This window comes from Chinchilla lanigera, unplaced genomic scaffold (assembly GCF_000276665.1).
Source record: "Chinchilla lanigera isolate Chin_1 unplaced genomic scaffold, ChiLan1.0 scaffold00096, whole genome shotgun sequence".
NCBI classification, from domain to species: Eukaryota; Metazoa; Chordata; class Mammalia; order Rodentia; family Chinchillidae; genus Chinchilla; species Chinchilla lanigera.
In genome coordinates this window covers 7,411,928-7,435,037 of record NW_004955497.1, presented here as the reverse complement: position 1 = coordinate 7,435,037, position 23,110 = coordinate 7,411,928, and the positions used below count along the sequence as shown (strand labels likewise).

At 37.8% G+C, this 23,110-nt stretch overlaps 1 protein-coding gene across 1 annotated transcript in view; it reads left to right on the top strand.

Annotated features, from left to right (window-relative positions):
• Positions 1–23,110, top strand: part of Flt3 (fms-related tyrosine kinase 3) — a gene marked incomplete at its 5' end in the record, with an annotated part of 83,683 nt that overhangs the window by 6,178 nt on the left and 54,395 nt on the right. Inside the window, 1 exon segment of the mRNA XM_013505445.1 lies at positions 22,477–22,679. Coding sequence (XP_013360899.1) covers positions 22,477–22,679 — 203 coding nt within the window.

Below are 23,110 nucleotides of genomic sequence, written 5' to 3'. Positions count from 1 at the left end.
CGAAATAATAGGGAAAAGGATAAGAAAGGAAGAAGTTAAAACTGTAATTATTTACAGATGACCTGATACTCTACATAGGAGGCCCCCAAAACCCCACCAAAAGACTTCTAGTTTTAAAAACCAAATTCAGTAGTGCAGCTGGATACAAAGTCAACACTCAAAAATCAATAGCATTCTTGTACACAAACAACAAACTCATTGAGAGAGAAATTAAGGAAACCACACCCTTCACAATAGCATCCAAAAAATGAAATACTTAGAATCAATCTAACAAAGGAAGTGAAAGTTCTACATATTGAAAATTATAGTACTCTTTAAAAAAGAGATAAAAGAGGATATCAGAAAGTGGAGAGATTCTTTGCTCATGGAAAGGAAGAACCAACATAGTGAAAATGGCCATACTCCCAAAATTGTTATACGGATTTAATTCAATCCCAATCAAAATACCGTTAGCATACCTCACAGAACTAGAGAAAAAAATGCCTAAAATTCATTTGGAACCAGAAGAGACCTAGAATAGCAAAAGCAATTCTGGGCAACAAAGGCAAGGCAGGAGGCATCACAACTCCTGACTTAAAATTATACTACAAGCCACATGTGGTGGTGCATGGCTGTAATCCCAGCCTTTGGGAGGCTGAGGCAGGAGGATCAATGCAAGTTCGAGACCAGGCTGGGCTACAAAGTGTACTCAAGTCCAGCCTGAACTTTGTAGCAAGACCCTGTCTCAAAAAAGACAGGAAAAAAATTATACTACAAAACTACTGTGATAAAATTAGCATGGTACTGTCAAAAAAACAGATCTGAGGATCAATGGAGCAGATTAGAAGATGCAAACACAACTACAAACACCCTCAATCCTTGACAAAGGAGTCAAACATGTTCATTGAAAGAAAGACAGCCTGTTTAATAAATGGTGCTGGAAAAGCTCCACATGCTGAAGACTAAAATTTCACCCATGTCTATCACCATGCACTAAACTAAAGTCAAAATGGACCAGAGATCTAAATATTAAAACAGAAGCCCTAAATCTACTGGAAGAGAAAGAAGGTAGAACTCTTGAAGACATAGACGTAGGCAGAGAGTTCATGAACAAAACCCAAGCTGCCTGGGAAATACTTCAAAGAAACAACAACTGGGATCTCATCCTATTAAGAAGCTTTGCACATCAAAAGAAATCACCAGCAGAATAAAAAGACAACCCACAGAGTGGCAAAAAATTTTAGTCAATTGTCCCTCAGACAAAGGGTTTATATCTAGAACATATAAATAATTGAAGAAAATCAGATCCTCCCAAATTCAAAGACCCAATCCAAAAATGGACATGTGAGATGAATATGCATTTCTCAGATGAAGAAATACAAATAGTAAGTAAATATAGGAAAAAATGTTCAGCATCATTGGTCATTTGAGAGATGCAAATTAAAACAACACTGAGATTCCATCTCACTCCAGAAAAAGTAGTCATCATCAAAAGATCAATCAATAACAAATGCTGGAGGGGTTGTGGGGAAAAAGAAACCCATCTTCATTATTGGTGGGAGTGTAGAGTGGTGCAACCCCTGTGGAAATCAGTGTGGAGATTCCTCAAAAAACTAGATTTAGAGGTCCCATTCAACCCAGCTATCCCCCTGCTGGGTATTTTCCCAGAAGAATTAAAAGCATCATACCACAGCAATATATGTGCACCCATGTTTATAGCAGCAGAATTTGTAATAGCTAGATCTTGGAAACAACCCAAATGCCCATTGATCAAGGAATGGATAAAATAGATTTGGTATTTTTATTCAATGGAGTACTACTCAACTAAGGATAAACTTTAGACTTTTATAGGTAAACGGATGCAACTTGAGACTATAGTTATAAGTGAAATACATCAGTCTCACCTGTGTAAACAGTGTATTGTCTCCCTAGTATAAGAAGCTGAAAGAGTAAATAAGACCCAAAATGTACAATAGGTATTGTGAAATGGGAAGAAGCTGTTGAAAGGGAAAGAGAAACTGAGATGGGGAAAGGAGAAAAGAAGGAAGGGAAAAGGAAAACAATATGTGTGTGTGTATATATATATATATATATACACACACAAAGATAGTTAAGATAGTTATACTACTAATTTCTATTCATTGAAAAGAAAGGTTTGTGCTTATATTGTTTGATCCATTTTTCATGCCTACAGCTTGTAATCTGAGCAACTACTTTGAAGATAACAATATGCAAAGTATTAACCATTGTTACTGTCCTATTATCTTGTTTTGAAATTTTATATCACCATCTTTCTTTTTTTCCCTTTAAAGTAAAAAAAGATGGAAAAAAAGAAAAAGATTCGCTCATCAAGCTCAGCTTATGGCATCCTAGAGCTTCTCTAACTGGCATCTCCAAATCTTTCCAAACACCTTTGTGTAAGTCAGTTTCAAAGGTTTCTAAACTACATGGTCAGGTAACCACAGAAAGAACCCTACTTCTGGTAGTAAAATCTCCCTTCGTCACTTTCTTGTCACTAGGACAAAATATCCAACATCTATAACTGAAAGCAGGAGCAGTTTATTTTGATTCATGTTTTCAGCTCCTGGTCAGCTGGCTCCAAGGCAGCAATGGCATGGTGGAAAGGAATAGTAGAGAAAAGTTGCTTAGCTCATGGCAGCCAGAAAGCAGAGTGAAGGGAGGAGGCTGGATGAGACATACACCCTTCAAGATCATGCCCCCAGTGAACTGTGTCTTCCAACCATGCCCACCTAACAGCACATTCAGCTGTTAGGATATAGATGATATAGCACCCCCCTGACCCAATCACCTTCCATTCACATGAGCATTTGAAGGGACAGTTTGGAGCCAAACCATACCAGGGACTCTAAATAAACATCCACATGCTCAGGCTATATTTCTAGTATATCCTGAATCCAAAAAAGATGGCTTTACTGTTCCTACCATTTACTTAATTTTTGTTTAAAATCTAAATATTTCCATAATTTATCTTCTCTATTTGGAATGATAGTTCTGACTCTTCCTTTTAATATTAAGTAACTGTTAGCACAGTTTAGACAAACTATTACATAGTCTTAGGTTGACTTTTAAGTAATGACTTTACTAGAGGCAGTAACCCAGCATTGCAATGAAACATACTTTTTTTTTTTCTTCCTGCAAAATGTTAGTGAGCATAGACAGGCAACCTAGTACTTTCAGATTACCTCTCCCAAGTTCACTTGTACTATTCTTCCTCTAGAAAGTCAAAGCTACACTTGGTCTCTAATTCCTTGTGAACAGAATTTGTGCCATTGTGTCATAATTCTAAGAAACCTAAACAAAGAAAAAACAAATAAATCTCCACTACATTTTATTTTTTTATTTTAAAGATAAAAGGATGAAAACATAATAACAAACACCATACATTTACAAAGTAACACAGAAACAATACAAGCAATACTTAATTTCAGACAAGGTGATAGGAAATTAACAATGGTTGTTGTATTACATGTTGATATCTTCAAATTGGTTACTCTGATAAACAACTATAGGCATGTAAGATTGATGAAACAATTAAACATTAACCGTTCCTTTTAATAAAGCAATAGAAGTCAGTAGTACACCCACTACATTTTAATGTTAAACTTTCTGTCTCTGATGAACCAAAAACACTGGAGTTACCCAAATATATCTGACTACCATGGCACCCTAATTCAGGCAGATGGTCTACTTCAAGCCATTTCATTTTATTTGCCCTGTTACACCCCACTCTTCTAGAGAGTCTAGTCTTTTATTTTATTTTGTTTTCTGTAACAGGGTTTGGAAATGCATATACACATTCTCTATGTTATAGACCACCACACCTAGTTTCTCTGGACTTTTCACAGCATGTCTAACTTCTTTTAATTCAAGCAGCCAGCTGTGTTAGGAATTTCCCACGCTATGCCACATCTTATTAGTTAGGGTTTCTTACTCTAAGACCAGTGGACTGACCCTCACTAGGATTCTAAGAGTGGCAAGTTTAACACTGGGGAGTTGGGGTGCCCCAGCCTCTTAAATAACAATACTGGGTCAGGGCCTCAACCCAGTGGGGTGCTGAGGACCTCCCCTGAATTTCTGGACTGTCTCTCAGCTCCTGGCCATCAGCAGGACTCAGCGGCTCAGAACCTCCTGTATGTTTGTCTTGCAGTTCCTCTTTGCTGTTCTCTCCTCTGGGATCCTTGGGTCTTTCTACCCAAATGAAACCCATCTTGCATTTTTATTTTGAAATACTTTGAGATTTACCAAAAACTTGTAGAAATAGTGCCAGGAAAGGGATGAAGAGTTGTTGGTTAAGGGATATTGAGTCTCAGAGAGGAGGAGTAAGTTCTGGAGGAATAAGTCACCATGGTGACTATATAATTATTACATATTTTAACTACCTTAAAAATTCCTCTAAATCTCTTTTAAAATTTTTAAGATTTTTAATGTTCTCACCACCAAAAACTGACAATAAGGATGTGAAATGATGGATATGTTAATTAGCTTGATTTAAGCATTCTACACTTTGTGTATTACATAGAATTATTTTTCATGCTTGAATCTGGTAACCAGAATGACTGATCTGAAAACAATATGCAGTAAAGGAACCATTATTGAACTCCTACCATCTTGTATGGTGAACTCTGCATCATTTCCAATGTTCTTCTTTTTATTACTTGTTACTGTCTTTGATTGTTTGATCAATTTTACATTCTTATGTCTGGTGGACTGAGCAACTTCATTGAAGATAACAGTATGTAATGTAGCAACCATTGTAAATTCCTATCATTTTGTTTGGAGGTCATGTATCATTTTTGTGGTTTTTGTGTTGTTTTGATTTTGTCTTCAATGTTGTTTTGTCAGTTTTTTAATTTTTAAAATTAAAAAAGAATTATTTATTGATATATTTATATATGCATATAATATCAAAACGTACATGATAAATCAATGTATATATTGATCATACCAAATATACATATGTATATATCTACTTCATAGACAACTTTTTATTGGTGGGTGGAGAGAAAGCTTCCACACCTATATGTCCAGTCCCCATTACGATATAATGTTTACATCTTGTATTACCAAAGTATAATTATCAAACCCAGAATATTAGCAGTGTTACAAGCAACATGCCTAATTGAAATTTCACCAGCTTTTCCATTGAGATCCTTTTTGCATTCCAGAATCACACACAGCATCTCTCAGTGAGTTAGGGGTCATGTCTCCTTAATCTCCTTCAGTACATGACCGTTCCTCAGTTTTCTTTGTTTTTGATGACCTCGATGTTTTTGAAAAACACTGGGAAACTATCTCTTGAGTTTAATTGGTCTGATGTTTTCTCATTATGAGATTGAGATCCTGCACCTGGGACCAACATTTGCCAGAAGTGATGTGTGCCCTTCACAGAGTGTCACACCAGGTGCTAGCAGTTCATCTTGTTACCGGCGACACGAACTTTGAGTGCTAGATTAAGACCGTGTGTGCCAGGTTCCTCCCAGGGGTTTACTCTTTTTCCCTTAAAATTTAATATGTATTTTGGGGGAGATGCAAATATCTTGTTTACCCTACAATTTTCCCCTAGTGAGTTTAGCATCCACTGGTGGTTCTTGCCTACTGTTCTTGCCATGGTACTATGGTGGTTCTTGCCATAGTACTGTGGTACTATGGTGTTTGCCTAATGGTGATTTTCTTCATCCTTCATTCTCTTCATAGTTATTAATCAGAATTCTGTGAGGAAGAGCTGTTCCTTTACTCTCAATTTATTTATTTATTGGTTAGTTATTTAAATCAGTACGGATTCAGGGATATTTATTTTATTGTGTGTGTTATAACCCATCACTGTCCTTATTTTGTTGCTCAGAAGTTCCAGCCTTGGCCATTGGAAAATACTTCAGTTTGGACTTTGAGTCTTTTCCACATGTCCTCACCTTTCTTCAAGTACTTCCTTATGTTCTGGCACTATAAGATAGTTCAGGTTCATCTTACATTTTTCTTGCCTTATGTCTAGAATTAGCCATTTTTCCAAGGTGCATTAGTTTCATAGGAAATATAATTCACTTTTTCTTGACAGTTCTGAGGCTCAAACTCAGGGCTTTTGCACATGCTACCACTGAGTCATATCTCCACCCTTAGGAGAAAGTATATCTGGAAACCAAGGCCTGAGAGCTGGGTGTGCTTATTTCTACTGGAATGTCATTGCTTCTAGGCCCTCTCAGCAAAAGAAACTAGGAGGTATATCGTTTTTATCTCTCTGTTCTTCATGGCAAGTTCATGTAGATAACTCTGATTTCAGTACAGCATTGAAAAGTTCATTTTAACCTATCCCCTTTCCTTTTTGCACTTGTCTCTATAGGAATAAAAATTTTGTCTCTTACCACCATATTTCTTTATACCATCATAGGACATGGATAAATTAGTTGCAGAACTGCTCACCAGTACCACAGGGAGAAGCAGATTTGTTAAGTAGAATGCAGTGCCTGTGTAGAGTACATTTCGTCTTCAGCCTTATAGTAGCCAAAACATTGTTTCCCAAAATTATCTAGGTTATTTTCCTCTCTACCCCATCCACTATGATTTTTCTATTTATTGATAATACAATTGAATTAATTTGGTTTGTATTCCTTTTTTAATTTTTAATTTTATTAGTACATGTTTGCAGTTCATGCAGTTTGTAATCATCTTAGGGAGTGGCTACATGGACATACCACAGTTTGTTTCTTTTCTTTTTTAATCTGCTTCCTATTCTCTCCCTGTGCCTCCCTCCTCCTCTAATTCCCCCATCCCAATTTTCCTTCCTTTTGATGTTATTAATCTTAGCACATATTATGTACTATGGCATATAATGTTTACATTAACTGAGGTTATTAGGTTCCTGTACATGGTATGTCTTTATTCCACATATTTCCCCTTCCCCTCCCCCTTACCCTTTGTGCTTTTTCCCTTGGACCACTTCGCTATTGCAAGAGATCCATCTCCTTGTCCTCGTCTATCCATCCTTTATTATTCCCTTTGTTTATAAGTTGCCTCACTCAGATGAAAGATACCATATGGGATTTAAGCTTGTGTGTCTGGTTTATTTCATTCAACATTACATTTTCCAGGTGCATCCATTTTCCTACATATGTTTTAAATCTGTCATTCTTTACACAGAGTAGTATTCCATTACATACAGACACCACATTTTCTTTATCCAGTCATCTGTTGATGGGTATTCATGCTGTTTCCAGGGTTTAGCTATTATGAGTTGTGCTGCTATGAGCATTGGTATGTGTGTATTACTCTAGTATGACAGTTTAATCTCTCTGGGGAAGATACCTAGGAGGGGATTGCTGAGTCATATGGAATTTCTAACTTCTGTTCTTTGAGAAATCTCCATGCTAATTTCCATAATGATTGTACTAGTTTACATTCCCATCTACAGTGGACGAGGGTTCCTTTTTCACTACAGCCTCACCTGCATTTGTTACTGTTTGATTTCTTAATGACTACCATTCTTTCTGGAGTAAGATGGACTCTTTGCATTGCTTTAATTTGCATTTCTCTAGTGGCCAGAGATGTGCAATTTTTTATATATTTGTTGGCCATTTGTATTTCTTCCTTCATGAAGTGTCTGTTCATTTCTTTTCCCCATTTCTTGACTGGATCTTTAATTTTAGATGGTTTATTTACTTATTTATTTATTTTTAGTTACTTGTATATTCGAGGTATTAGTCCGCTGTCTAAGGAGTAGTTGGCAAAATTTTTTCCCCTTCTGTAGGTTGTTTCTTCACTCTACTGATTGATTCTTTTGCTTGGCAGAGGCTTTTTGGTCTGATATGATACCATTTGTTGATTCTTGCTGTTATTTCTTGTGCAATTGAGGTTCTGCTTAGAAAATCCTTTCCTATACCTAGATCTTCAAGTGTTTTACCTCTTTTATCTTCTAGTACATTTGATGTTTCTATTTTAGTGTTTAGATCTTTGATCAATTTTGTTTTTAACTTAGTACATGCTGGGACATAAGCCAGTTTCAATCTTCTGCACAGAGAGAACCAGTTTTCCCAGCACCAGTTGTTAAATAGGCTGTCTTTCCCCCACCATATGTTTTTGGCTCCTTTGTTGAAGATCAGATAGCTGAATGTATGTTGGGGAAGTTTCTACATTCTCAATTCTCTTCCACTGATCCATGGATCTGTTTTTGTGCCAGCGCTATCATGTTTTTATCACTATTGCTTTGTAGTATAGCTTGTAGTCAGGTATTGCTATGCATCCTGCCTTGTTCTTCTTACCCAAAATTGCTTTTGCTATTCTGGGTCTCTTCTGGTTCTGTATGAATTTTAGGGTTGTTTTTTCTAGATCTGGAAAGTATGCTGTTGGTATTTTGATTGAATCTGTATAACAGTTTTGGGAATATGGCTATCTTGACAATACTGAATCTACCTATCCAGGAGCAGGGGACACCTTTCCATTTTCTGATGTCCTTCTTTTTCATAGTACTGTAATTTTCTTTATAGAGGTCATTCACATCCTTGGGTATCTTAATTCCTAGGTATTTCATTTTTCTTGAAGCTACTGTGAATGGTATTATTTTCATAATTTCCTTCTCATCCCATTCAGTTTTGGTGTACACAAATTCCAGTGATTTTTGTGTGTTGATCTTGTATCCTGCTACACTGCTGAAGTTCATTTTTTTTTTGTACCTGGAGTTGAACTCAGGACCTTGTGCTTGCCAAACAGGTACTGTACCTCTGAGCTACATCCGCAGCCCTGAAGTTCGTTATTAATTCTAAAAATTTTTGGTGGAGTTCTTTGGATCTTCTGTGTAGAGTATCACGTCACTTGGAAGTAATGATAATTTGAGTTCTTCCTTTTCTTTATGTATTCATCTTATTTCTTTCTCTTGCCTGATTGCTCTGGCTAATGTTTCAAATACTATGTTGAATAGAAGAGGTGATAGTGTACATTCTTATCTTGTTCCTGATTTTAGGAGAAATGCTTTTAGTTTTTCCCCATTTAGTATGATACTGGCTGTTGGTTTGCCATTTATAGCTTTTATCATATTCAAATATGTTCCTCCTAAACCTGTTTTTTTCAGGGTTTTTATCATGAAAAGCTGTAGAATTTTGTCAAAAACTTTTTCTTTGTCTATTGATATTAATTGATATTATCATGTAGTTTTGGACCTTGCTTCTTTTTATGTGATATATTACATTTATTCGTTTATGTGTGTTGAACCATCCTTGCATCTCCGGGATGATACCTACTTGATCATGATATATGATCTTTCTGATGAAGTGCTACATTCTATTTGTGAATATCTTGTTGAGTATTTTTGCCTCTATGTTTATTAAAGATATTGACCTATAGTTTTCTCTTTTAGTTGGGCCTTTATTCATTTTTTGAATCAGGGTGATATTGACTTCCACAAATGAGTTTGGAAGTACTCTATCCCTTTTAATTTCTTTGAAGAGCTTGAGGAATATTGGTGATGTAACATTCTTCAAGGGTTTTTAAATTTTGTTTATTGTTTTTTAGACAGGTTCTTGCTATGTGGTTCAGGATGGACTTGGACTCACTATGTAATCCAGGCTGACCTTGAACTTATAGCAACCCTCCTGCCTCAGCCTCCCGAGTGTTGGGATTATAGGCATGCACTATCACACCCAGCTCATCCTTAAAGGTTTTGTAGAATTCAGCAGTGAATTCATCAGGTCTTGGGCTTTTTCTGGTTGGTAGATTCTTTACTACTGTGTCTATTTCATTGCTTGATATTGGATTGTTAAGCATATTTATGTCTTCTTGGGTTAGTTTTGGTAGTTTGTGTGTGTGTGTCTAGGGATCTGTCCATTTCTTTAACATTTTCTAATTTGTTGGAAAATAATTTTTTGAAGTAGTGATTATCTTCTGGATTTCCACAATGTCTGTTGTGATTTCACCTTTTGCATTTCTGATTGCACTGAGTCTTTTCTCACTCTCTCTTAGTAAGTCTGGATAGGAGATTGTGTATTTTATTTATTCTTCAAAGGACTGGTTCTTCAATGCATTGATTTTTTTAAAAAACTTTTTAAAATCTCAATTTCATTGATTTCCACTCTTATCTTTATCATTTCCCTCCTTAATTTCAGTTGGGGCTGATTTATTGTGGTATCTCAAGTACCTTAAGATTTCTGATAAGATTATCTATTTGAGCTTGTTCTGTTTTTCTGAGAGCAGTTATTGCATTGAAGTTTCCTTTTAGGACAGCTTTCATAGTGTCCCAGAGGTTTCAATGTGTTGTACCATCATTGTCATTAACTTCCAGAAATATTTTAATGTCTCCTTTGATTTCTTCTATGACCCATTGATTGTTCAAGAGCATATTGTTAATTTTCCAGCAGCCTTTGCCTTTTCTGAAATTTCTCTGTTGATTTCCATTTTCATTGCACAGTGGTCTGATTATATGCATGGGATAATTTCTGTTCTTTTGTACAGTGGTTGACTTATAACTCGATTCATTCCTGAGGGCTGGTTGTTAACTCAAATTGTCAATTGAAGGCTCAGGCTCCTCTACACAGTCTTCAAAGTATCTCTCCTGTATACAAGCAGATCTGTGTCTTTGGAGAGATACTGGCCCAGGATTTCTCAAGTAACTCCTGGCAGGAATGGTTGTTGTAATGTTCCTTCCAGAACCCTTTAAGGGTTAAGTCTGTATCTGAGACCATCTGGAAGCACAAGAGGCCAGCATTTATGTCATAACTCAAGACTTTCATCATAGGTTAAAACTAAAATTTCATTCATAACCCATGTCTTTGTACATCAGGCTGATTGTAATTCAGTCCACTTAAGCAGGTTTTGTGGACTAGTATGTGATCTGTTTTGGAAAAAGTTCCATGTGCTGATGAAAAGAATGTATATTTTGTTGTAGAGGGCTGGAATACACTGCATAGATCCATTAAATACATATGTTCAAGAGTGTGGTTCAACTCTGAAGTTTCTGTTGTTTGCTTGTTTAGTTGATTTATCTTTTTGCAAAAGTGAGGTGTTAGTATTTTTTTGATCTTTTAATTACACAGTTTTTGTTTCATGAAGATAGGTGCTCTAGTATTCAGTGGATATATGTTTATCAATTTTACCTCTTCTTGTTGGACTTTCCCCTTAATTAGTATGTAGTGACCTTGTCTCTTATAATCAGTTTTAGCTTGAAATTTACCAGGTCTGATATCAGAATTGCTACCCCTGCTTGTTTTGGGGGGTCCTAGTGCATGAAATGTTGTTTTCCATCCTTTTATTTTTGGTCTATGGATGTCTTTTGGGATTAGTTGAGTTTTGTGAATGCAACAGATTGTTGGATTTTGTTTTTTGACCCTGTCTGCTGGTCTTTGTCTTTCTATTGGAGGGCTGAGGCTGTTGTCATTGAGAGCTATTACTGAGATGTGTCCATTATTTACTGTCTTTGTCTTCTGTATCTGTTGGGGTATCTTTTGTTTTCTTTCCTGATTTTTTGTTGTTATTGTTTATCCACTGACCTCACTAATTTCCTCTGTGCTTTCAGCTGTGTCTGATTTGTTGTTTCTGTCAAGAATATTCTTAACTATTTTCTGTAGAGCTGGTTTAGCACTCATAAATCCCCTGAGCTGGCTGGTATTTTTCATGGAAATACCTTACTTCTTTGTCTATTCTGAAGGATATCTTTGCTGGGTAAGTTGTGGGCTGGAAGTTATTTACTGAGGACTTGAAATACTTCATTCCAAGCTCCCTGGCCTTTAGGGTTTATGTTGAGAGATCTGCTGTGATTCTAACTGGTTTACCTTTATATGTGACTTTTTTGGTTTTCTCTTGCTGCTTTTAAAATTCTGTGTTTTTGCTATCTGTGAATTTAATACGGTTACGCCTTGGTGATCTTCTTTTTATCATAATTGTTTGGTATTCTATAAGCTTTGATTGCTTGTGTTTTAAACTCTTTCCTTATATTTCAGAAATTTTCTTCCATGATTTCTGTAAGTATGTTGTAGAATCTATCTATGTTATCCTCTAGTTTTTCTCTAAGTCCAATTAGCTTCCCATTGGTCTTGTTGTCATGTAGTAGCTGCTAGATAGTCTTCTCTTATTCTCTTATTTTCTTTTTTTTCTTTAAGTTCCTTATCATAATTCACTATTTTGTCCTCAATATCAGATGCTTCATCTTTGCATTGGTCATTTCTGCAATATATCAATTCTGTGTAGTTTTTTAATTCAGTTTCTGAAATATTTTCAAGGATTCCATATCCTTGTTGAATCTGTCATTTGAATTTTGAACTCTTTGGTTAGCTTGTCTAGTTCTTTGGGTTTTTTTTACCTTTTTCCCTTGAATTCACTGTGGGCATATTGAGTGAAATTGCTGTGACCTTATGGTTCATTTCCTCTTTGAACCCATCTACGTTCTTCGTCCCTTCTATGAACTCTTCGTAGATTTCTGCTACCTGGTATTTGCTTTCTTCTCTCTTTGTGACCTCTTGCTCTGCCTTGAGAGAGTTGGCCCCCTCTTCTTTCCCTTCCTTTTTTTGGAGGGCTTTACTGCAGGCTTGGGACTACAGAATGAGGAGAGTTTGTGGCTTATGTGGAGATTTTTAGTAGGATGTTACCTTCCCATGAATAATTTTCAGCTTTGTGTGTCCAGTGCTAGCGTTTACTCCTGACATTTACTTTAAGTGATTTTGACTCTGTCCCTATTTTGCCAAAAGAATTACTTCTGGTTATAACATCATCCACAGGTTCAATCTTACAACACTTCTCTGAGATAGTTGTTACGGTACGATTCCCTCCTTTGTCTCTTCTCTATGCGCACTATGACAGTTTATTATTTGTGGTTGCTCAGCAGGGAAGTAGCTGAGGTGGGAGTGTGGGACTGGGAGCCGGTTGGGGGAGGAGTGTTAGACACTAAGGGGGAGGATTTGGGGGGGATAGAGGTAGATGAGAAGAAAAGGTTGATGTGGGGTCTGATTTTATTGGAGTACTTTTGACCTGAAAGGTGTGTATTGAGAATTTTCAGCTGATATATTATGGGGGCAAGCATGAGATATGGGAGAAAGGGGGGTCATTTTGTGACTGAGGAAAGCTATGTGGTTGTCGGAACCTGCTGATAGGGAAGGCAGTAAACTGGATAACATGGAAGAGACAAAGGCATAGAGTGGGGAGGACTAAGGAATCATACTAGAGAAGACAGGAGTGACTGTGAGGGAGCTAAGCATGAGGAATTTAAAAACTTGAGAGGAGGCATTTCTGTGTTTGGAAGAACAATAAATGTGTTACTAATATTGCCTTACGGGTTTGAGATGAAGGAACTGGATAGGGAGCTGAGATGAGGAAGAGAACCTAGACACCTGCTTAATCAGAAACAATAAAAGAACAAATACACAAAAGTTGCAAGCTAATAAACACAGGAAACCATAGCAGAACATAATATATAACCCCACATTATGAAATAAATTGAGAAACACACAATAACCTAAACCTTTAAGATGTGTGATGGGAACACAGATTAAATATCCCAGTGGGACTTTGCATATGTGTTCTCAAGTTGCTTCTTTGCCAGGGGGTGAGTGCTCACACCCCAATAACTCCTCTGATGGCTCCACTGCAATACTGAAGTTAACCCAGACTCAGGACTTCTTTCTGCCAGGTTGCAGGCATTCGTGCAGAGTCTGATCTGGCCTGGGATCTTGGGTTAAGAACTCTAACTACCCGTCTCCCTGTGTGTGATGCTGGATTCAGCAGAAAGGTTCACTGGCTCAAAACTGTCCACTGAGTCAGGATTATTCCTATGCAGTCAAATCAGCTGCAGTAGTAATAGGCTAACCATTACAGTAGTATGTATCAGGGCTACTTGAGAAGTAATATACCATGAGATCGTGTTTTGGTTCTCCCTTTAGCCTAGAGAAGAAATCTACAGTTATAGTGTAAGCATCATAACAACCTAAGTCTTGACCCACACTTAATGTGCACTAAATATGATGACTGAGCCTTCTCTGACGGTGAAATGTGGCATTCGACAGTACTTTTATAGAATTAGCTATCTAAAGCCCAGGGGGTTGGGAACTGGGTAATACCAGAGGTGAGAAAAGAAGAGAGCAAAAGAAGTTGTTTCTTTTTTTTAAAGTCCTCTGCTCTGTGGCATAGGAAGGAGGAAACTAGATGGGGACGGAGGGGCAAAGGATCCTAATGATGGCAAGGGTATGCTATGTCTTTAGAAGGGAAAACTGGGTACAAAATTGTTAGAAAAAGGTTAAAGTGAGACAAATAAAAAGGGGAGAAGGGGGCTGGGGATTTAGCTCAGCAGCAAAGCGCCTGCCTGGCAAGCGCAAGGTCGTGAGTTTGGTTCCTGGTACTGGAGAAAAACCAAAAAAAAAAAAAAAGAAAAAGAAAAAAAGAAAAAAAAAGGGGGGAGGGAGAAGAAAAAAGAAAACTTGAAAATGAATAAGGCACAAGAGAATGAAGTTGGGTAAAGAGATATGGATAAAAGTAGGATGGATATGAAGAGACAAAGGAAAATTCCCTTAATCCCTATAAACTATATTGAAAGAAAAAAGATAAAGGGAAGAGAAGCACACATCACAGACAGACTCACAGAAGAAGAAAGGGGTGAAATAATGGAGTAAAAGTGTGGAGGGAAATGTGCAGAAGAAGGAAAATGGCACAGAATAAAAAATTAAAAGAAAACAGTAAAGTAAAAAATAATACAATCAAATAAAAATAATAGAAGAAAGTTTTCTACTGTTTTGGACACCGGGCTCTTTTCCTCAGCCTAGGGTTAAGAGCAGAGCTCAAGCCAGGACCTGTCTGTTGACATAGTCCGTCCCCAGAACGGTGCTGGGTGTAGAACTCTGCTTACAGTGAGAACAGGGCACCCAAGTGAGCTTCCTTCCAATCCTGTGCAGCTCAGGCGGAACCTGGCCTCTGACTCCAGGAGCCTGGCCTGTGTTTACCAGCCCATGCCTCTCAGCCCTACTCCCCCAGTCTGCTCACCAATGGCGGACAGTTCCGTGACTGTCCTTCCCTCCTCCACTCTGGGAATCGGCAGAAAGCACCCAAGGGGTTGCTCTGAGACCCATTTCCCACTCTCCGTCCTTCCTCCCTGATTGTGGCTAAGGGCCCTTGTCCCGAGGACACTCAGGAACTGTTGACTGTGGAGCGCTGCTCTGGGTGCAGTGTCTCACGTTTTCCTTGCTGGTTCCAACTGCTGATGTTTCTTTCGGTTCTGCTGCAGTTTTCCAGTTCTCCATGAGCAAAAAAGTTGTTTCACTTTGCCTTCTAGCTGGCGGCTACCCAGCCGCTGATGGCTGTGCTGAATGGTCTCTCCTCCGCGGTGTGATCTATTTCTTCTGTGTCACTTAATTCTATTTTCTTCTCCGTCAGTTCACTCCTGGTTCCTGTGTACCCTCCACTTACTTCTATTTCTCTCCAAGATATCCTTCTCCAGACTGGACTCTGCCCTGGAGAAGCTGAGTTGTTGGCACTCACTGTGCCATTTTGGGTCTCCTTTCTATTTGACAATACCACTACTGCTGTATCCTGATTTAGCTTGTTCTTTGAGTTTGTGAGCCGTCTATTGTCCTAAAAGTCAGAGCTGTATTAAAATATATCCTTAGGCTGGATATGTGCGTAGCTCAGTGATACAGCACTTGCCTAGCATGTTGGAGGTTCACTGTAAACATATACATACCTACATGCTCAAAGAAATATTACCTCCTCCTCCTTCCTTGTACCAGTTTTCCATTCTTATTTATTTCCTATAAATTACATAATCCCTTCAGATTATTCCTGTGTTTTTATGCATAAATGAGCATATACATGTGTATTTCCATATAACTCCCTCTTTCTCACATTTTGCACCTAGTTTTTTTCACTTAAGCTAAATCACTGAGCTAAATCCCCAGTCCCTCTGTATATAGACAGAGGGACTGGGGATTTAGCTCAGTGGCACAGCACCTGCCTGGCAAGCACAAAGTCCTGAGTTCAATTCCCAGTACCGGGGGGAAAAAAACAAAAAACAAAACAAAACAAAACAAAAAGAGTATATACAGGAAATTGCAGCAAATATGTTCATAGAGATTGTCCTCATTCCTTTTTTTTTTTTTTTTTTGGTTTTTCTCCGGTACTGGGAACCGAACTCACGACCTTGCGCATGCCAGGCAGGCACTTTTGCCGCTGAGTAAATCCCCAGCCCCCTCATTCATTTTTACAGTAATGTAGTATTCAATTGTGTAGGTATACCATAACTTGTTCAGCTACTCTCCTATTTATGAGCATTTAAGTGTTTCCAATATTTCACAATTACAAGTAGTGGTATAACAAACTTTTGGAGATATATTCCTAGAAGTGAGACTGCTGGCTCAAATGGTGAGTGCATATATAATTTTATCAGGTATTACCAAATTCCCCTCTATAAGGGATCCACCAGTGTAAATTCCTACAGCTATGTATGAGTGTGACTGTTTCCTCATAGCCTCATCATCAAAGTATGTTCTCATGCTTTGAAACATTTTGGCAGTCTTATAGATGACAAGTGATATCTCTATGTTTTAATTTGTACTTCTCTATTTTTAAGGAAGTTTGAACATTTTCCTCCTGTGTTGAAATCTATTTTTATACCTTTCTTTTTTAAAAAAATCTAGGCCACTGTGTTAGTTATGTTTCTCAATGCTGAGACAAAATATTCGACACCCAAAGTTAAGGGAGGAAAGGTTTATTTGGTCTATAATTTGTAGAGATTTCAGTGCAGAGTCAGCGGGCTCAAAGGCAGGGTGGCACAGCAGGGGAGAAACATTCATGGCAGGCAGAAGGTAGCAAAGCAAGCAAGGCACCTTAAGCAGGCTTTTTTCTGCCCCTTTTGTACTCTGTGTAGGCTACTGGGATTAGGGCACTGCCAAACCAATCAGTGGACTGATTTAGTAATCACCCACCCTTAATCCTAGCACCCTTAATCTTAGCATTGCACCATGAGTGAATCACACACTCTAGATTCAGCCACATTTGAAAAACCTCCATCTATGACTTCATGAGGCTTTGCGGGGACATCTAGACACAAACCATAGCAGCTAGTTTAATTTTTAAAAAAAATCTTAATAAATTTTTTTTTAATGGCTATAGATGCATTGGACTCTTTGGTAGTATTTAGAAACACTCCAATAATGGTGGTTTTCCTGATTGGTTTATAATGTTCAGTAATTATAAGGAATTACTGTGGGAAACTTCTGTTAAGCCAGTAAGATTCCATTTCTGCATCCATTATGTTCAGGACTGTGGAAAATCTGAGCAGCACCCCCACCCCCGCCGTCCAGATCTTACCCCCTGATTTCATAGGCCCTCCTTGCTCGTATCACCTCACCGTGGGTGCCTCTGGTAATAACGTGCAACGTTGCACACAGTAGGGGTGAGGGATTCTGTTCCAAACCAGGAGGTGACAAGCCAAAGGGGATTTTCAGTTCAGGACATGTCCCGGGGTCTCCTTGAAATATAAGCCTACCTACCTAGTGAATCTTTCGTACTTAGGTGGTCTTCTCATAAATTCTTCTCCAGCAAAGCACATTAGTTACCATCTTCTTCAGTGCCTTCTTTTCTCCCTTTCCTTATTGAGTAACTCTTAATACTTCTGTTTCTATGTGGGCATGAACTCTGTCCCACGGCTGTGGGACTTCTCATTTTATCATCTTTTTGTTTTGTTTTGGTTTGGTTTAATCATACTGGAAAGTACTTTTGCTCAGCGTGACCTTCTCTGTGCAGCGGATAAGACAGGTACTGCTCCTGTCGTTTCGTTGTTCTTATGTTGATGTACCTCTTTTCATGACTTATTTATTTATTTATTTATTTATTTATTTATTTATTTATTTTTGTGGGACTGGGGATACAGCCAAGACCTTTCATAAGCTAAGCACACTCTACCACCAAGCTGTCCCCAGCCTTGATTGCTTTTTATTGGTGTTTTTTCAGCATGATATTTATGATAGAGCTTAGTTTTTCAGACCAATTTTTTTCTCTTTTTTTGCACTATAAAGATATTTTTATTAGGTACATATTAGGTACACAGATATTAAGACTAAAATTCTACTCTTAGGACATAAGACAATAAATAAAACAAAAATAGAAATGGAATCAGACTAAGTATGTGTTCTTAGCCCAGAAGACTAAGTATGTGTTCTTTACATTCACATATAGTTATTAAACTGACCCTTTAGTGTCCACTTACTTGAAACTACACAGTTGATGGAGGAGGTATGCTATTTAAGCATTACTTTGAACCTTATAAAATAATTTTATTGGTGGTATTTGTGGTGAGAAGAAAACTTTACTATATGTAATAATCATATCTCAGGGAACATGATTTAACAGTGAAGTTTTTTTTTTTTTTTCTGGTACCGGGAATCGAACTCATGACCTCGCACTTGCCAGGCAGGCGCTGTGCCGCTGAGCTAAATTCCCAGCCCTGAAGTTTTTATATTATGGAGAAGAAAGCAAGTGTAAATACTGGTTATTTTAGAAATGCTTCCTAAGCTACAATGACGTTAAGTATATATCTCCTTCCCAAACTCCCATATAGTTTATAAACTATCAAATGAAGCTATGAAAGTTACAATTTTAACATTTCAATCAAGCTGCAAAAAACAAAACCAAAAAACTCAGATTGGATTTAAAGCTTTGAATATCCACTACACTTCGTACCATTTTTTCCATTACACTTCAAGAAATATCTCTGTTAGACATGCGGTATCCCGTTAACAATCTTTTGTAAGCTCAGTTATGATCAAGAGACAGAGGCAAAGACAGTAGACACAGACTGTCACAGAGGAAGAGACAGAAGAGCCATAGGCCAGTCAAGGGATACAAGAGAGCACCACAGTCTCAATAACATGAGTTTGGCGGAAAAAGAAAGTAAACCCTCTATATTCTATTACTTAAGGGAGTAGCTCTACACATGATTTTTTACCTCTTTTTTCTTTTAATGCTAGAATTGAATACAGGACTTCAGGCATGCTAAGAATGGACTCATTGACCTTTATTGCCTGTGCCAAGTTCTTGGAGTTTTGTTTGGTTTTTGATACAGGGTCTCACTAAGTAGCTCAGGCTGGCCTTGAATCACAATCTTCCTGCCTCAGCCTTCTGAGTGCTGGGATTACAGGCATGTTCCACCATGCCTACCTCTCAGCCCTAAGTTTTGACTTTCACACTAATCAAATCAAGGCAAGAAAAGAATTGTCAGTGTTTTGTTTAAAGGCAGGGAAGTGTATTGTGATTTTTTGAAATATATCTGTGTAATATAAATTTTATCTAGAATGCCTCATTTTCTGATGATGCACCATTACTGTACCTACATTTAATAAAGTGAACAAAGTAACATCACAAGAAATCTATTTATATTTGAGGAACATGGTACACAAACTGATAAAATTTACTTATCTTAAAGAAAAACTCAGTCTGCTGAGATTGACCTGGTAGGACTGGCTTTCCATACACACACGAACAATTCCTATGACCTGAATGTCAATATCGGATTGTACTTCCACAAATACTTAGGTACTCCAGGTTCAAAGGAATTATGAAACCACACAAACCAAACACCCTAGGAATAATAAACACCTTTGCTCCCTTCTGGAACTCTATTTCTCTTCTAAGGTGTCAGTGTTGGAGTACATAGGGCAGAGTGCTATATTAGGGCGACCTACAAAAGCATCAGTTTCACCTCCTAACTCTGATATTGAGCCAGTAAAGACACACCAGAGTAATGGTCTGTTAACATGTCTGGCAATTTAGAAGTCTTCTCCTAAAGATGTCGAGAACATCTCACCAGTATTAGAGACTTTAGCTCTTTAAATGCAAAATTTGTTTCATCAAGTTGCATCTTTTTTATTTTTTGCAAATACGGCACAGTAGAGATGTTCTATTTAATTAATCAACCTGATCTGTTTTCTGTGTCAGGGGCTGTAACATTGTCAGCTGGATCTTTTGTTCTATCATCTTGCTGTTTTTCATAGTCTTCAAATACCGCATTTCTGTTATGTTTATTCTCCGTCTCTGGTTTTCCTGGCTCTAGATGAACACCTATATCTTCAATGCTGATTTCCTGGGTTTGTTCCTCAATTCTATAAGCATCTTCAATATTTTCTCCACAATTACTTTTTTCTTAGTTCTTCATTGTTATAATATCTGCAGCTGTCTTTGCATCCTTTGATAGGCTGAGCTCCTGCCAGAATGGCCTTCTTATAGACTGAGATAATATTTTCAATAGAACTTGTTATTGATTCAGTACGTATAAGACATATCCAATATTTAACAAGATTTTTAGCATCTGGAATACTTTTAATCGGGTCATTCAGTGTGGTCATTGTTTCTTCTTTTGGACATCCTTTATTAATCAGGTTCAGGCATTCGGAAAATGTCTTGTTTGTCGGTGAATAACCTTTGCTCATCCTCTTCTGCCACGCAGCCCAGAAGGAGCCTGCTGGATTTTCATTTCATCTCTCGGGCTCGGGCTGGGTAGTGACTGAGTCCGAAGGCCTTTCCAGCACTCTTCCTTAGCTAGCTCTCCACTCAGTCAGCTGAGCTGTGTTTGTTTTAAGTTTCAGAAGTTTTGCCACTTCTTAGACTGGTCTTCAATTGTCATTACTCTGGAAATCTGATTTTCCTGTTTGTATGTCAAAAGTCATTTTTGTTTTAACAGATGTTCCTTGAATTTTTGTCTTCTTTGCTCTTTGAAAAAGACTGGGCTTTCTGACTCAGGGGCAGCTGCAGATCCCGGGGCTTGGACTCTCTCAGGCCACCAGGAGTACCCTCTGTGCACACTGCTGCTGGCTCTCCCAATTGTTTTCTTTTGCCTTCTGTGGACATTTATGAGCCTCTCAGTTTTCCTTGTTTTCTTTTTTCATGATAATCTAAACAATATCCAATATGACTGGTGTTTGCAGTGCAATTAGGTATACTCATTTTGAGATATGGTGACAGCCATAGAGCCACCAGGTGTAGTTTTAGGGTCACAGAAACCCACAAGCTGACTGTATGTCATCTGAAATGGAAAAAGGCCACCTCTACACATTTTTGGTTTGTATGTTTTTGGTCTTGTGTCCTACAGTGTTTCCAAAGTGTTTCACCTATTAGCCGTATTAGCCATTTATTTGTAATTCATATTGTGAATATTTTCTTCTAGTATGTCAGTTCCTTTTTACTTTCTCTTGTGCCTATATGGTAAGCTCCAGTTCAGCTGCTGGACTTGAATGAAGCATCCCTGACATCAACTTAGAGGTCTCTTCTCTCCTTTGAAGTTCCAGAGTACTGAAAATTTACCTTTCGGATTATGTGGTACCTTTATGATGTACATCATATTTTGGCTATTTTTTGTTACTAGATGCAAGACTCTTTGAGGACACGATCAGTGCTTTATTTTTCTTTCTAGCTTTACAGTACCCAGTAGATGGTGTGATGCTTCTCAGATATTAGTTGAACTTATCAAATACTGAGTAAGGGAACAAGGTGTTAAAAAATATGGCTTATTATGAGTAGCAGAAGATCTACCTTGTTCTTTACCTAAAGAAGTGTATCCATTCATGTGTGTATGCTATGCTTGCACAGACTAAAGTAGTAAGAGGTAGAAAGAGGTGGAGTGTCTGGAATCAGAAGCTGCTACCACATCCTATCTCAAAATATCTCAGTTATTTAAAGCAGACCAGGAGTGTAGCAGTGACACACAGTTAGCCTGTGGGGACATCTCTCCAGAAAAATTTGGCTTTAAAATGCCCATACCAATTTACCTCTGCCATGAAGATTCTTATCTATATACTAATAATCATAAAAATATTTACTTATGCATAATGAACTTTGTAAGTATGGTCTGTTTATTACTTGGCTAGGATTAATATAACCAAGTTCTATAGATTGGATGACTTCAGCACTTGAAATTGATGATCTGTCCCTGTAGGCTAGAAGTCCAAAATGAAGGTGTTGATAGATTTGGTTCCTTCTGAGGGACCATAGGAGAGAATCTATTCCAGGCCCCTCTTCTGGGTTTATCAATGAATGGCTGTCTTCATGTTCCCCTAGCATTCTCCTATCTATTGTTATGTAGATTATTGGTGTATATGTGTCTCCAAATCTCCTCTTCTTATAAAGGGCACAAATCATGTTTGATTAAGGTCCATCCTAATGATGCCACTTTAATTTGATAACTTCTATAAAGACTAGAATAAGTTGTTTTTGTTTCTAAATAAGGTCCTATTCTGTGGTACTGAGAGCTAGGACTTAAATGTTTGAATTATGGGGAAGGTGGGACCACAATTAACCTGTAACAATTTATACATCACGTTAGAAATGCAGCCTGTAATTATTTGTCTTTTCTTTAGAGAATTGTAAGTAACAGGATTTTTAGTCAGTAATATGCTCTCTGAGGGTCCAGGCATAACTGGGTAATATGTGCAGAATGTCAACATGCATGTGTTTGATACAGGGTCCACGCTAAGAAGAGGATGCATTAAACCTACAGCTTTGTGAATTCACATTGTTCTATCTACAATGTAGGTGCCAGAATACCCAGAAGATCTTGGGTGTACGCTGAGACCTGAAGGCACAGGGGCAGTGTATGAAGCTGCCACCGTGGAAGTGGACATGTCCGCGTCCATCACACTGCAAGTGCTGGTCACCACCCCGGGGAACATTTCCTGTCTTTGGGTCTTTAAACACAGCTCCCTGGATTGCCAGCCACACTTTGATTTGCTGAACAGGTAGGAGAGGCAGGATACACAAGCGCATGAATTTTTGGAGCAATACTTTCATGTACAAAGATGGTTCATTTCGAATGCATCTTCCAGTTTCTGTCCATATCTATTGTAACTCTTATCTCCTGTGAAATAATGAACTAAAAATAGAGTTAGGACAGGGACACACAGCATTAGGTATCTACCAAATCCTCCAGGACTTACAATGCAAAAAGCAAACCTTAATGTAAGCTATGATATTAGGTAATAATCATGTATCAGTATTGGTTCATCAGTTGTAAAAGATACACCACACAGGTGTAAGATATTAACAATACAGGAAACTGTATGTGACCAGAAGGGCATATATAGGGTATTCCTGTACTTTCTGTCCAGTTTTTCTATAAATATAAACTGCTCTAAAAGTTAAACCTATTAATTAAGGAGGTTTATATATA